General features: G+C 43.9%; 1 protein-coding gene across 2 annotated transcripts in view; it reads right to left on the bottom strand.

The window, feature by feature from the left end:
* The window catches only part of RBM26 (RNA binding motif protein 26), a 64,355-nt gene that overhangs the window by 28,303 nt on the left and 20,304 nt on the right, over nt 1–15,748 (bottom strand). For both annotated transcript variants that reach the window (XM_015414436.1, XM_015414435.1), the window contains exons 7-12: nt 14,116–14,355; nt 10,093–10,230; nt 8,693–8,833; nt 6,797–6,905; nt 3,373–3,565; nt 1,196–1,360 (exon numbers count right to left, since the gene is read on the bottom strand). In XM_015414436.1, coding sequence (XP_015269922.1) covers nt 1,196–1,360; nt 3,373–3,565; nt 6,797–6,905; nt 8,693–8,833; nt 10,093–10,230; nt 14,116–14,355 — 986 coding nt within the window. The remainder of the gene's footprint in view (nt 1–1,195; nt 1,361–3,372; nt 3,566–6,796; nt 6,906–8,692; nt 8,834–10,092; nt 10,231–14,115; nt 14,356–15,748) is intronic.

Below are 15,748 nucleotides of genomic sequence, written 5' to 3' on the forward strand. Positions count from 1 at the left end.
ACCGCTCTGTCAGGAAAGTCTTCCTAATGTTTAGCTGAAAACTCTTCTGATTTAATTTCAACCCGCTGGTTCTGGTCCGACTTTCTGGGGCAACATCCTCTGCAGCATCCTCTATATGACAGCCCTTCAAGTACTTGATGGTGATCATATCACCTCTCAGTCATGTCCTCTCCCCAGGCTAAACATACCCAGCTCCTGGGACCGCTCTGTCAGGAAAGTCTTCCTAATGTTTAGCTGAAAACTCTTCTGATTTAATTTCAACCCGCTGGTTCTGGTCCGACTTTCTGGGGCAACATCCTCTGCAGCATCCTCTATATGACAGCCCTTCAAGTACTTGATGGTGATCATATCACCTCTCAGTCATGTCCTCTCCCCAGGCTAAACATACCCAGCTCCTTCAACCTTTCCTCATAGGACTTGGTCTCCAGACCCCTCACCATCTTCATTGCCCTCCTCTGGACACATTCGAGCTTGTCTATAGTCTTCATAAATTATGGTACCCAAAACTGAACGTGATACTCTAGGTGAGGTCTAACCAGGGCAGAGTAAAACGATACCATCACTTTGCGTGATCCGGACACTATACCTCTGTTGATACAGCCCAACATTGTGTTTGCCTTTTTAGCTAACACATCACACCACTGACTCATGTTCAGTGTATGGTCGACTAAGACCCCTAGATCCTTTTCACACATACTACTGCACATAGTACATACAACTTGAAGATCAACAAATGGAAAGCAAAATTCAATAGGGCAAGGTGGCATGGTTGCCTTGGAGGTCTATAAATGCACCTTTATAGGTATAAACCCAAACTAACCGATACAGGAATGACTGGTGTTTAATTTTTTAAAGGGTATCAATTCTGATTACTTTCCTGCCATCAAAACTCAATATTTGTGTAGTACAAATATTTAATTTTGGTGTAGTCTATGAAACGGGAGGAGAAGCAGCTACTGAACTCTGACCTTAATTCATTAGAAGAGTCCTGCAGTGATACATTCTTATAAGTCAATTGCAGAACCTACTCAGTAGAGTTTTAGTCTAAGTGTAGTATTTAAGTGTCATCGTGACTGATCAAGGCAGGGCAACAGAAGACATTCTGCTCATCATCTAGTAACTTCTAAAATTAATGCTTAAGAAATTGGGAAGTATAACTGAACATTACGATGAGCCAGGGTTTTGAGTGCTTTACCTTCTGCACTGTAGTCGGCATTGGTGGTCCACTTCCTTCTCTGTGCCAGTAGACTTTAATAAATCGATTATTCAATACTGCTTCTGTGCTCGAGATCGCTTTCTTCGCTTCTTCGTGGGTGGCAAACTGAATGAGAGCACCTTCTGGATCTCCCTGGTAGGCAACCTACAAAGTTCAAAAAAATCAAACATGAGCCTAGCAATTCCTCCTGGGAAGTGCTCCACTATAAAACATAAATAAGAGAACATCAGCTTACAATGAATAGCCAGTAGCATCCAGGCTCTTGGTGCCCTGGAGAAGCTGCAAAATCCAGACTTCTACAAAGTTATTTAGCTCCGAAGAGCAAGGCACTGAAGAAATAATATAGTTCCTACTCCAGGAGGCTTATGAATTTAAGAAGAGCCATGCCGGATCAGACCAAAGGACCATCAGGTCCAACACTCTGTTCACACCACGGCCAACCAGCAACCTCCAAGAAGCCCACAAACAGGAAGACTGCAACAGTGACATCCTGCCTGTGCTCCCCAGCAACGGATTTACGGAGGCAATAGTGCCTCTGGTACTGGAGGGAGTAGATATCCATCATGATTAGTAGCCACTGACAGTCCAGTCATCCATGAATTTATCCAGTCTCCTTTTAAAGCCTTCCAGGTTGGCAGCCATGACCACAACCTGTGGCAGTGAGTTCCACAAAGTAACTATACACCATGTGAAGAAATATTTCATTTTGTCTGTCCTGAACCTTCCACCCTTCAGTGGATGACCACAGGTCCTGGTAGGAACACTTTTTTTTTGGGGGGGGGGGGACAACACGTAGGGGAAGCCAGTGTTGGATCAGGCCAACTGCCCATCCAGTCCAACACTCTGTCACACAGTGGCCAAAAATACCAGGTGCTGTCAGGAGGTCCACCATAAGAACATAAGAGTACTATGGGAGAAGAAGAAGGGGTTCTCCCTGTCCACTCTCTCCATGCCCTGCGTAACGTCTATCATATCTCCCCCTTACCTTTTTTTCTAGGCTAAACAGCCCTAAGCGTTTTAGCCGATCCTCATAAGGCAGCTGCTCATTTTGGTTGCTCTTTCTCACACCTTCTCAAGCTCTACAAAATCCATTTTCAAGTGTGGTGATCAGAACTGTACACAATATTCCAAGTGTGGTCTCACTGCAAATTTGTATAAGGGCAATACGATACTGGCAGTTTTATTCTCTGTTCCTTTTCTAATGATGGCCAGCATGGAATTTGTCTTTTTCACAGCCCCTGCATGTTGGGTCAACATTTCCATCGAGCTATGGACCCCCAAGGTCCCTTTTCTTGGTCTGTGGCTGCCAGCTCAGATCCCATCACTGTATATGTGAAATTAGGATTATTTGCCCCACTTCAAGGAGCTGGGGGGAGAGGGAATCAGAAATAAAGGAAACTGGGAAAAGAATGGCTAGTCATACTCCACTCAGAACACCAGCTGAAACGACTGAATGATACTTAATGTTGCTTATTTGGAAATTATAAATTAATGTCCTTTCTCCCGATTATCTACCATGCAGCTGTGAAGGGGAAGAGGGGATGGTTTTCGAAAAGACAAATTTTCAGCAAACAGGTTAAATGGCCTATTTGGGATGAAAAGACCATGTCTATATCAACACATCTGTTCATCTACAGAGGGATCCCCTTTCTCTACCCACATGCACCTGCCGGATTACAAAACTCTTCATTCTCAAAGGAGGCAACGGGGGCCCCCAGTTAAGGAGACAGAGGAGGCAATGGTGCCAAGCAGTGTTCCCTCTAAGCTGAGTTCATGTGAGCTAGCTCACAGCGTTTTAGCCTCCGGCTCACAGATTTTTGTCTTAGCTCAGGAAAGATGGCACCAGAGCAAACTAATTTATGCAGTGGCCAAATCGCTCGCTCACAACTTTAATGCAAGTAGCTCACAAAGCAAACATTTTGCTCGCGAGACTCCACAGCTTAGAGGGAGCATTGGTGCTAAGGGAAGCAGCAGCTAGGGAGCTTTACAAAGGACAATCGTAAATAAGAACAGCTTTCAAGAGAAGACTATATGAATGACAAAAACAGAATAAATCTGAAAGCCGTAAGTCTTGTTTATTATGAACCACTCTCACCTTCAAGTTCTCACTGGAGAAGCAACACTAATCGTGAGAAGTAGTCAGAGGCATCACCTACCTGCAGATTTACTAAGTTCCCAAATTTGCTGAAGTGCTCGTTGAGTTTGCTGATGTTGTTAAGCTCTGGAGGAACTTTCCTCAATTCAAGTTTGGTATTTTCATTCCCAAATTGCACCTTCTTCTGGAAAGCTGGATTGTTTGTTCTGTTGAAGCTTTGCCTGCAACACAGTGACGAGGTGATGGTCTTTGAGCTGCAAAGAATTTGTACATTAGCTGACAAAGTGACAGGTAATTTCTGGCATAAAGAAACAAGGCGCATGGAACTCATTTTAATAAATATTCTCTAACAGAGTTGGGGCCAGAGAGGGAGCACCATACACAGTCATACCAAATAATACCAAGAACAATAACCAACTAGTCAGTGAATGCCAACAAAAATACCTCAATAACTGTCGGGGTGTGGGGCAGGACCCATGCAGCATCCATGCAAATACATTATTCTAAGCAACTCCCTCATGGTACCCCCCACTTTAACAAACTACTCAGCTCCAGTTAAACATAAAAAATAACCTTTACTGTTTATTAAACAAATATGATTTCAACACAAGAACTATTGGGGTCAGCAGTACCCCACAATGCAAACAGTTAATACCAAAGAAAACGCACTTGGGGCAGACCTGACACCCCCTTTTGGATCATAACGTTTAAATAATGTTCAAAATTGAATCTTGCTTCTAAAATTACTTTGATTAAAGCTGTTACAGCATAAAAACAGCTTAAGAACACAATGTAAGCAGTCTTACAACTGCCAGCTACAGTCGAACAATGCAACTAGACTGGATGTCTAAAATGTTTTCTCCCTCAGCCCACCTCTACAAATATATGTGACTGGGTTACAAAATAAAATTTAGCTTAACAGCAGACAAATTCCAGAATTACCCAGAGATGAGCCTAGTTTGGCTTGCAAAGAGGAGGGACCTTAACTGTAGCAAAAATTCACAGATGGAACCAAAATGGCCCCCTTTACCCAAACAGGATTTCCCAAAAAAATAATTTTTCAGGTAAAAACCCAAAAAATTAATGCATCATACTATGAAAATGCTAACTGCTAAGGAATAAAAATGAACTAAGATAATAAGTTGGAAATAGAAGATTTCCAGAGGGGCATAAACTGATCCCATGCTATTCCAGTGATTTTTTCCTCAGAATGGCATATTATAATAGAAAGAATTCTGCAATGTGCACGGTTCCAATACACTCCCGATGGTTTGGGTGCCTTCATTTTCTCATTCATTCCAAAAAGTGTTCTGATGTTTTCCTTAATGTTTAAATACAATGGGGGTGTCTGAAACCGTGGGACCTATCAGACCCTGTTAATCTTGAGGGATACATGAAACTGCTGAGAAGTATGCATGCAGGTAGGGGAGGCCTCATAAATCATCTGGGGTTCCATGCATGTCCATTAGCAGAAGAGAGAACTCACTTTTCTTTAAAATGACGTTTAGACTTGCCATGAAATCTCTTCCAAGTTACCCCAAAATGAAAGAGATAAATTCTCTTTAAGCAGCTCTTGAATCATCTGAGAGAGTGTAAGAAACTTCCTGAACTTTCTACTAAACATTTCACCTGTGGATGCCAGATACTACAAAAGCACCTTGTGACGGACTGCAACTTAAAAGCTTAGAAATGCTGTATAAACATGTAATGGACTGTGAAGGGTTAATGCCTCACAGAGAGGAGGGCCTTGAGTGACAGGCTGCTCAAAGGAATTTGATTGGGTAGTGTCAGTTGAGCAGGAAGACTTGGGAACTGACAGCTGAAGAGAACACAGTTTGAGTTTAGCCCTGACTGAAAACAATTTCATACTGCCTGAGGGCTGGGAAGGTTGGCAAGGAGGAGTGGGTGGATCAGTGAAGACCTCCATTCAGGCCAGGAAAAGGGACATATCTTCCAGTTAGAGATTTTCTGCCCAGCTGAAAGAGAGATAGCTCTAAAGAGTGGAGTGATCCCAGGTGTGCTCAGAGAAGGAATCTGGGTGCTTGGTAGTGTATCCTTGCCTTTTGAAACCTGAAGCATCAGTTAAAATCAAGAAATTGAACTGGAGTGTTTAGGAAACACTGAAACCAAAGCCTCTCACCTCTAGGAGTCTAAGACTTTGTGAAAAGCTTAAGAACTCTCACATGCTGGAAACATATGAACTGTAGTTTGTGAAAATCTTAAGTAACCTCAGAGTTCTTATTGATTTACCTCAGACATTTTACCCCTAATTTCACCTGACCTTTTCCCCTCTACATTGAATAACATATTTTGTTTATTTTTGAAGCCTCTCATATGTCATTTCAGAAATTTAAGAGGGTGATCTTGTCTTTTCCCTCAAGTTCGTGGGCTAAGCCAGCATAAAAGTACAACAACATGAGAGGGTGGGACAGCCACAGATCCTCAGGAAAGAAGAAAACAGATAAAGGGGCTGCTCAGTCAGAAAGGAAGAGAAAAACGGAGGGAAAATCCTGCATCTGAGGGAGGGAAGAGGGCGAGGTCATCATACACCCCTTTAGGTTATAGCTTTGGCCTATTCAATTTTCTCATTTTTTAAGTATGCATTTCTGTAGACTGTAAATACATGCATAGGTCTTTCTACCACAAATCATAAGCATCCTTAATTCATGATTTCATGATTAGCATTTTAAATGTTAATGTGGTTGGTTACCTCATAAAGGCAAGCCAGGGATGTTGCATGCTAATTTACTACAAGCTCTGTGCTGTGATCAAAACTCCTACAATGGCCCTACAATGGAAATTATTAATATTTTCTCATGAATAAAGATGATCTATGAAAGCATGCCGTGCCCCCATCTCAAAGGGTATCAAGCAGTGAGAGGGCAACCAATTCTGTAAATATACAAAACATTGACAGTTATGGTGCCCCTCCAGGATACCCAGCATGCATTAAGCAGCCTATGGCAAAGATATGATCTCCATTGTGGGTGTCGTGGGGAGGATAAGGGAATGCCACCCTCCAACAGAAGAGATTTTAACTGGAAAAGGCTGAGTTACATAGAAGGCTTGAGCACAGGAAGAGCAACCAATTTCTTTAATAACATAAGACTATAAGAGAAGCCAATGTTGGATCAGGCCAATGGCCCATCTAGTCTAATACTCTGTCACACAGTGGCCAAAAATGCCAGGTGCCATCAGGAGGTCCAGCAGTGGGGCCAGGACACTGGACGCCCTCCCACTGTTGCCCACCCCAGCACCAAGAATACAGAGCATCACTTGCCCCAGACTGAGAGTCCCTATCTATACCTTGTGGCTAATAGCCACTGATAGACCTCTACTCCATATGTTTATCTAATTCCCTCTTGAAGCCATCCATGCTTGTAGCCACCGCCACCTCCTGTGGCAGTGAATTCCATGTGTTAATCACTCTTTAAGTGCATTAACACAGCTAATGTATTATTATATAGTTAATAGCAACTACTCACTTGTCAAACCAATTCTTCTTTGCTGGAACTCCTTCCCCTGCCCCAATCGTTCTTTTTCGGGACTCAGAATCTACCACTATCCTCATGCTGCTTTTATTAGGAGGCTTTTCTGTGTGTGTGGAAGAAAAAGAGTATACTGATTAATTTTTAAAGGATGTTTGTCTGTGCATTTTATAGTACAAGTTTCTCTCCTTATTACCATCAGCTGACTTATTACATTTTTGGAACACACTACGTGCTGTATGCCTTCAAACCCAAGGTCCCTTTGGTTCAGCATCGGTCTCCGACGGCTACCAAAACCAGATGCTTCAAAAAGAAGTGCAAGAAACCCCACAGGGAAACTACAGAATACATTGCCCAGAAAGCAAAATTTCTTTTCAACTCTAGATATTTAGCAGATGGCTTATGACTTGAAGTCTGAGAGGGATTCCTTTGATATTTACCAATATTTTTTTCGGGGGGGGGGGGACAGACAAGGGGGGGGGAGGACTGTGTGTGTCATGGAAGCCTCAATGCAAATGTCACATACAAAATTTTACAGGAGCCTCTGCAACATCCTGAAGCAACTACCATGTTAAGACCTTCTGTCTTTATAATGTACCATGTAATGGGTCAAATTGTCAGTGAAATACTGCATGAGATTCCAGACCAATAGGATTATTACAAGGAGGGCCTTCTCAGTATCATAATGCAACCAAATACAACAGGCAAGCAGCAGCTCTATACTGATTACTCAACTGGGCAGCCTGATTACAAAAGGGTTCTGTTAGCGAAGATCATTTGAAGTGGAAGAGCTCCACTACAATGTGCGACCGACTAAGGATCTGTCTCTTTTAACCAATGTAACACACCTGGCATGACACTGTAGGTGCTTTTGTGATGAAATAATGGGGATACTTCTCCATGCAGGAAATGCCAGGAAGTCTTGAGGCCATCATAACCCAACCTAGGAGCACCCTGAAAAGGTTAATTCAAGGTGGTTCTTAAGCACGGCTGACCCTTTGTCCCCTTCCAGAAGGGGGACAGAATAGTTTTAAAGCAAACGGTGAGACCAGTCTAGCATCAGCCACCGTGGAAGGAAACACAAGGCCAAAAGAGGAGACTTTTTTTTGATCAGTTATTTTATCTGCTTCTGAAGAAGATGTGTTCAACACTTTGTGACTACAAAGTACTTTCTTGCATCAGTAAAAAGCTATTACGCACCCAAGGCATATTTTCTCTACGCATGCATTTGAAGTTGTGTTTTTTTAAAAAAAAAAAAACCCTGCCTTTCAGTATCAAAAAGAACTCCCACGGCAGCTTGGAAATTATACAAAATGATAAAATCAACATACATAATCAACAGTTGCATAACTGGTGCAAACATACTAAAAGATCCCACCGTTACTAAAACAGCATTCAGCTAAGACCTTTGAAGGACTTCTGAAATAAGCATTTTTTAAGTCAACTGTCCATAAACATTCACAGGCTTTCATTTTTTTAAATCCTCTTGGAGGGGGGGAGCAGTTTTGCAATGAAGTGGCCCCTCCAGACAGTTGTCATCGGTGGGCTGCACCCTACCACTCTGCTCAGCTAAAGGCAGCACGCTGTTCCAACACAAGGAGACATCCTCTGGTCCAAGAGGATCTCCCACTGGCGGAAGAGCCTCTTGTGCTGGAGAAAGGCTCCCTGAGCCAAGGGACAAATCAGCAGACACAGCGGTAGGACAGAGCATAATTTTTTCCCAACGGAATTCCCATGCAGTCTAATTAGGCAATAGAACCTGGCAAAGACCTGGTTCCCGGATGACCAATATTTGTTGTCATGACAACACTCTTCTAACATTACCCCACGTATAGCACCTGTTTCAAAAACAGCAAAGTTCAAAGCTACAATGAAGGTGTCTTTCACTATTACCTCTTGGTGGCAGGTCCATATCACCTGATGTAAGTCCTATCAAATTTGGTCTTTGGACATGCACTCTGTGCCTATACATGGGTCTTGAAGTGCTGGTTATACTTGGTGCTTCAGGATTATAGCCATCTGTGTCATAGGACTCTGATAAAAGGTAAATCATCTAGTTAGATCGACAATGAACAAATGGTTACAATAATCCCAAACTAGTTGTATGCTTAGAGGAAACAGAACAACTATGTGACTTTTTGATATTCATAAAGCCAAAATAATGGATATATAACAAAATATTCTTTCCACTGTGGAAAAATCTGGTTCAGGTCAACAGACCACCTGGTTACGAAGCATGTATTCGCCCACTATAGCTTCCCATTTAAAAAAAAAAGTTGATTCCTATTCCGTATCAGAAACGCCTTCTGGAACTTCTGAGTTTCAAAAAGAGGTCTCCCATGGGAAGACTGCTGCTTAAGCAAATAATTTCTGATCATCAAATCATATCCAACATTAGGCTCACAGAAATAGTTTCATGGCTGTTTTGATCCTGGCTTGATTGTGAAAATAACCGTTACTTTAAAAAGCTATCCTACAGCTATATATCTATTTCCCAAGTGTAGCCCCCATTTGCAGATACCCAAATCTGTGGATTGGGGCCACACTTACCCAAAACAGACTTTTCTAAAAACTTGGGTAACCCACGAAGTTTACAGAAAAATCTGACATTTTAAAAGAAATACACAAGGAGGGGTTTAATTCTCCCAATAGTAAAACAGTGTTCTCTACGCAAGTGCACAGAATGCACCTACTTCTGGTGTTCGTCAGAGAAGACTGGGAGCCATGCTGGGGCCAGCAGTGGTGCAGCCCAGGAATCGCATCGGGCCCACCACCAGTGGTGGCAGTGCAGCATGGGAGCCACGCTGAGCCCAGCAGTAGCGGCATACCCGGGAGCCCTCCTGGGTCTGGCAGCAGCTGGGCCCAGCAAGAAAGTGTGGGAGGGAATCCCCCCCCCCCAATTCTCACAGGCCCAGTTGCAGTACAGGATGCCAGCAGCCACTGCGGGCCCAGGATCAGGAGAAGAGGACTCTGGGAGCTGCTCCGGGACCAAGCCAGGTGACAGTGGCCACTGGCAGTTGCTCTGGGACCAAGCACGGCAGCAGCAGACACTGGCTGCTGGGCTCACTGTTAGGTGGTGGGGCCTGGAGCCTGGCCAGCTCAGCAATTTGGGGGGGGGGGGGTAACGGGATTCCCCTCCCATGAGTCTCACAGGTCCCCCATTTATGTTATAAAATCCACAACTCATGACAATAAAAGTTTACCCTGTATGATGTGCATTACAGTCAAAATTCTATACAGGCACAATAACCAGAGACTTCATTACCAGGGGTGAAACAATGCCAGTATCCTACCTGTAAAGAGAGAGGGCGGAGCAGGTGGTGGCTGGTGATGAATACCCGTTGTTACAACTGTAGGAACTGAACTGGTTGCAGAATTTGGGGGAGCATCCATACCAGCTGGCTGTAAAGGTGGAAGCGGAGGGGGTGGTCCTGCCCAACACAGAAATAATGAATTACTAAGGACAATGTCACCCACCACGCATGTAAGATGGAGCACAATCCCTGTTAGATCTTGTACATAAGTATGTTCTGGATCAGGGATCCCCAACCTTTTTGAGCCTATGGGCACATTTGGAATTCTGACACAAGTGTGGTGGGCGCAGCCACAAAATGGCTGGCACAGGGGGTGGAGCCGGCCACTGAATGGCTGCCGTGGCTTATCATCAAGTCACACAGTAAAGATCCTTGTGACGTCGTGGCAGCTGCTGCCAAAGTAACATTTTTTAAAAGCTTCGCAGCCAGTCAGATGCCTTGCTAGGCAAAGCTTTCATCTGGCCCTCCCACTTTCTAAAAACACTTGGCAGGCACCATGCTGGGGACCCCATATCGTCAGAAACAGTGGGAAAGACAGCACGGAACAGAAGATTCCATCACTAGGCTTCCAACTGCTGCCTGCAGTGGGTTAGAATTTAAGACTATCCTCAGCATTCAAATTGCATGTACTAAGTCTCTAACCACAAGTGAAGCATTTAGTCATTCAACATCAGATCACCACAAAGTTAACATATTGATGCATTCTTCTCCATTCAGGAACAGATGCCACTACTCAAGCATCGTAACACAAGCAAAAAAACCCTAAATGCATGCCTCTAGATTGAAGCACATCTTTCCCCAATAATTTTAGCCCATTCTTGCTTAAATCACGCTTTATTTGGCAAACGCATGAAACAGAGCTGCCAAAATTATTGTCTAAAAGTAAACTATCAATAGTAATACTCCATGTGGTTGAAAAAAAACTAAGCACACTGGAAAGTACTGGATTTTCAAAACTCTAATGAAAAATCAAAGGGAAAAAACCCCAAGACAATCAGGCCCTTCTTCATTTGGCCTATCTTTTTTTGGAGGTAGGGACTGTGGTAGCTCAGTGGTTAAGATGCTGGAACTGAAGACCAGAAGGTCAGTGGTTTAGCAGTTTGAGACCTGAGTACCACATGATGGAGTGAGCTCCTGTCTCTGGTCCCAGCTCCTGCCAACCTAGCCGTTCGAAAGCAAGAAATTGCAAGTAGATAAATAGGTACCGCTTCGGTGGGAAGGTAACAGAGTTCCGTGCACCTTGGCGTTTAGTCATGCCGGCCACATGACCACGGAAACGTCTCCGGACAGCGCTGGATCTTCAGCTTGGAAACGGAGATGAGCACCGCATCCCTAGAGTCGGATTCAACTGGCTTTCGAGCAAGGGAAACCTTTACTTTTACCTTTTTGGTGGTAGGCATATTATATATCCGCACAGGTACATAGGCAGAGTCAAAAATTCCTGGATTCCTCTGAGGTGGAGCCTCAGCATAAGTAGGCAGGTCCAGGGTGGGGCTTACAAGTTCCAAGCGATGCACTCCAATACACTCCAAGAAGAAAAAGATGCTGTGAACAGTGACAGGGGAGAAACAAAGGTTGCAGCTTCCTCTCACCCCTTCCAGTTCTTGCCTGGAATCATTAGTGGGGCCAATACAGTTAAGCTCTATTCAGATAAACCCAAACTGATGGGGTTAAGTGTGTCTCAACTCATGGAACAGGTAGATGACCAACCCTACTTGGATTCAGTTGGGTAGCCGTGTTGATCCGAAGCAACAGAACAAACTTTGAGCCCAGTGTTGTTGGACTTAAAGGTATCACTGGACTCAAACTTTATTCAGTCCTAGATGGAGTCACTCTTCCCCTAAATGTACAGGATTGCAGACTGGAGAGTTCCTGGACCCAGCCTTGATATGTGATTGTGACTGTGGCCAGGACTGCCTTTTTCTAGCTTTACCTAGTATGTTCTCTCTTTGATAATCAAGCTTTACCTCTCACAACTCATACTTTGGTAATTTCTATGTTAGACTACTTCTAATGAACTCCACATTGGGCTGCACTTGAAGACTGCCCAGAAACTTCAGCAACTTCAAAACACAGTGGCTGATAAACTAGCGAAAGCAAAGCTTCTTCCCGGAAGTTTCAGCCCTGCGAGTTCTGCTCCTAGACAGGACTCAACAGCGAAACTTCAAAGGCTCTTGTTGGAAGCACTTCGCCCTCTGCTGGAGAAAATTATGGCAACTGACAACAAGCTGGACACACAACAAGCGCAAATGGCTGCAAACACACAAAAAATCGAAAAAACAGAGCAGGAGCTTAAAGTGATTGATACCAACTCAAAAAAGATGGACAAAAAACTGCAGGCACTGGAAATAAAGTGTCAAATCGAAGAGTCTCGCGTATTACAGCTTCAAATGGAAAAAGCAAGCTATGTCTTGAGACTTCAAGGTATCCAGGAAGAGAAAGGAGAGAATCTGAGACAGATTGTCGGCAACGCTCTTGCGCCCATGGCAGAGATTACATCGGATCAACTTCAAAGCGAAACAGATACGGTCAACAGATTGTATTCAGAATTTATTAGAAAGAATAATCTGCCAGGGGAAGTTACAATAAGATTCTCTCGAAGAAAAGTGAGAGACCAACTACTGAAAGCATCCAATGGAGCTACCTTGAAGATAAAAGACAAAGATATAAGAATACTGAAAGATGTTCCATTCGAGATAAGAAGGAAAAGAAGGAAATATAGAGACTTGACTCTATTTCTACAAAAGCATGTTGCCTACAGATGGTTAACATCCGAGGGATTAATCTTCAGATATGCAAATGGTAAAGAAAGGATTGACTCTGTTGAAAAGGCTTGTGAATTTTTGTGTCAGCACGGCAGTCCGACAGGAGAAGGTGCGACCGATGACGCCAAAGAGAGCGAGGAAGAAGGAGAGGCTGGATCCTCTAAGGAAGACTCTGACTCTAAATTGGGGGCAGCGGGTCCTAAACAAGGCTATCAGTTGAGACACAGAAAGGGGAAAAAATAGATTGTCAATGTGCTCTGGAATACCTAAAAAGAAGTGTATGGTATATCGTTCTACAATCTTCTTATGAAATTAGAAATGTTGATGAAGCACTTATGTTAAATTAGATAGATGATCATTTTCAATGAAAGTTAACTTGTGTTTAAGTTTAAAGGTAAATTTGTAAACGTATGTATGATCACCCTCTCTTGGGTTTTTAGAGGGTTTTCTTTACTTTCTCCCATAGATGTAGTTCCCCTTTCCTGGATTTTCTGTTCGTAGTTTTTAGTATGTAATTAGAAAATGCAATAAAAAACATCCCATTTGGGGGGTACAAAAACAACAACACACAGTGGCTGGAATCTGAAGCCAAGCAGGCCACAGTGAGCATGTAATACTGGTCCTTAAAAGTCTCTGATAGCCATTTGGTTTCCAGCACAACTCAAGGTGCAGGCTTTGACTTCAACGTACTCCATGGTCTGGTCCTTGCGTGTCTGAAAATGTACCCCCCTCTTCAAAGCCTTCACAGAGAAAGCTGTCTGCAGAGGGCCACATTATGAGTTGCAGCATGTTACTTTAATTCCACAGTCTCTTTGGTAGCCTCTACTGTAGAAGTCTCTGCCCAGAAGTTTGCCTTATCTCCTACCAGAAAGCACACGAAAACTATTTTATTTCAGAAAGCTGTCAGCTGAACTATTTTGTATTTTGATTTACAGTATTTATTATGGCTTTATCGATTTGTTGCTGTAGTTTTATTATGGCGAGTATATCAGTTTAATCAACATTAGCTTCCCAGGCAGTTATTACTGGCCTGCAGGAGCTATAAAGCGTCCCGAAGTCCCACTGGGTGAACAAAACTCAAACGCACTTAACATATTCTGCATTAGGACAACAGTGAAGAAAATCTGTAGCTAGTCACAGAATAACAGCCTTCATGCACATTATATAATTTCAATATAAAACAATAAGGCATTATGTATGCACGTTTTTAAAAAAAAATTAAAGAGACGCAGCCTACCAGTAACAGGTGGAAGGCTGGGTGGTAAAGGGCCTGGAGGTGGAACTGGAGGTCTGAGGTTTACAGGAGGAGGAGTAAGAATAGGTGGTGGTGGCGGGAGTCCCGGCGGAGGTGGTCCTTCAACAACCGGGGGCTGTGCTGGAAAAGGCAGTATGCCTGGAAGATTCACATCCTCTACGACGACAGGGTCACTTCCGTGATCAAAAGGACACATGTCTCCTCTCATGCAGAAACCCTTTTCTGAAAAACAAAACGGTCCCAGGACAGCTGGCTGTAATTGGAGCAGCACAAGTTAACACTTTCCTACGTAGTTTATTTTACAACCTCCCTAGATTTGAGTTGCGACTCAACAAACACATTGCAAAAAACCCCAGTCATTCTTTCTGTATACCTTTTATTGCTTCACTTTAAAGTCCACAATACTGATTCCATGTATTCCAATTGAGAGTATCAGAGACCTCTGAACCGACATAGACAAAGTATGACTCCATACGCAGATATCTAAATCTGCGGATCGGAACCATACTGACTATAAACAGATACTTCTGCAAGCTTGGGAGATTCACCAGGTTTGCAGAAAAATCTGAAAATGCTGAAAAAAAATACATGGTCTGTGGATGTGCACACAACGCATATACCTCCCTCCAGGTGTTGGGAGTCTCCAGGAGTAAGATGGGGAGGGCACAGGAACATCAGTCGGTCAGGCAGCAGAGACCAGGAGGCGCACCAGGCCTGGTGGGGTGACAGCAAGTGGCGGTGGAGCGGCTGGGAGTCATGACAGCCCTGGTGATGGCTGTGGCAATTGGAGGGATACTGCAGGGGTGTTGGTGGGGGGTGGCTGGGAGTCACAGTGGCCCCAGTGGAAGCTGCAGTGATTGGGGGAAGGAAAGCTGCAGGGGGCCCAGCAACAGAGGCCAGGAGCTGCACCAGGCCCAGAGGCAATGTTGGGGTGGAGTGGTCCCAGTGACAGCTACAGTGGGGGAATTCTCCCATGAGTTTCTCATGGGTCTCTCTACTTGTAATGATGTTTAAATTTCTAGAGCGCAATGAACAGAAGACACTGAGGCATATACTAGTCATTTCATTATACCAAGTTCATCCACAGATGCCAGTTCTTGAGCCATGATATCTGTACACTGACTGTTATCTGTTTCACAAGTATCTTCCCTTTGCTTTTCTGCCTGGTACCTCCTCCCTTCCTTTCTGGGCTGCAACCACAACAGGGCTTAAGATGCTATCATCCAATTCTTTCACAACACACACAAGTAACCCACTCTTTTAAACTGCCTCCCCCTGTTCTTTTGCCCACAAGCCCAAGGGCAAAGCACTGAAAGCTTCCGGGATTCACAACTTCAGAAGGGTCAGAAAGTCCATGGGAAGTGGCTACTGAGGGTTTACAAGCCAAGCAAAGCATATTGGGACAAAAGTTGCATGCTCTTCCACACCCTCTTTTTATTTTCCTCCCACTTCCTATTTCCTGTTACTCCTGTCCTCGCTTCATCTCCAAGTAGGGCTGTCAACCTCCAGGGGGAGGCTGGAAATCCCCTGCTATTACAACCGACCTCCAGGCAACAGAAATCAGTTCACCTGGCGCTTTTCTGCCTGGTACCTCCTCCTTCCTTTCTGGACTGCA

This window comes from Gekko japonicus, unplaced genomic scaffold (genome assembly GCF_001447785.1).
Source record: "Gekko japonicus isolate JY-2015 unplaced genomic scaffold, Gekko_japonicus_V1.1 scaffold249, whole genome shotgun sequence".
NCBI lineage: Eukaryota > Metazoa > Chordata > Lepidosauria > Squamata > Gekkonidae > Gekko > Gekko japonicus.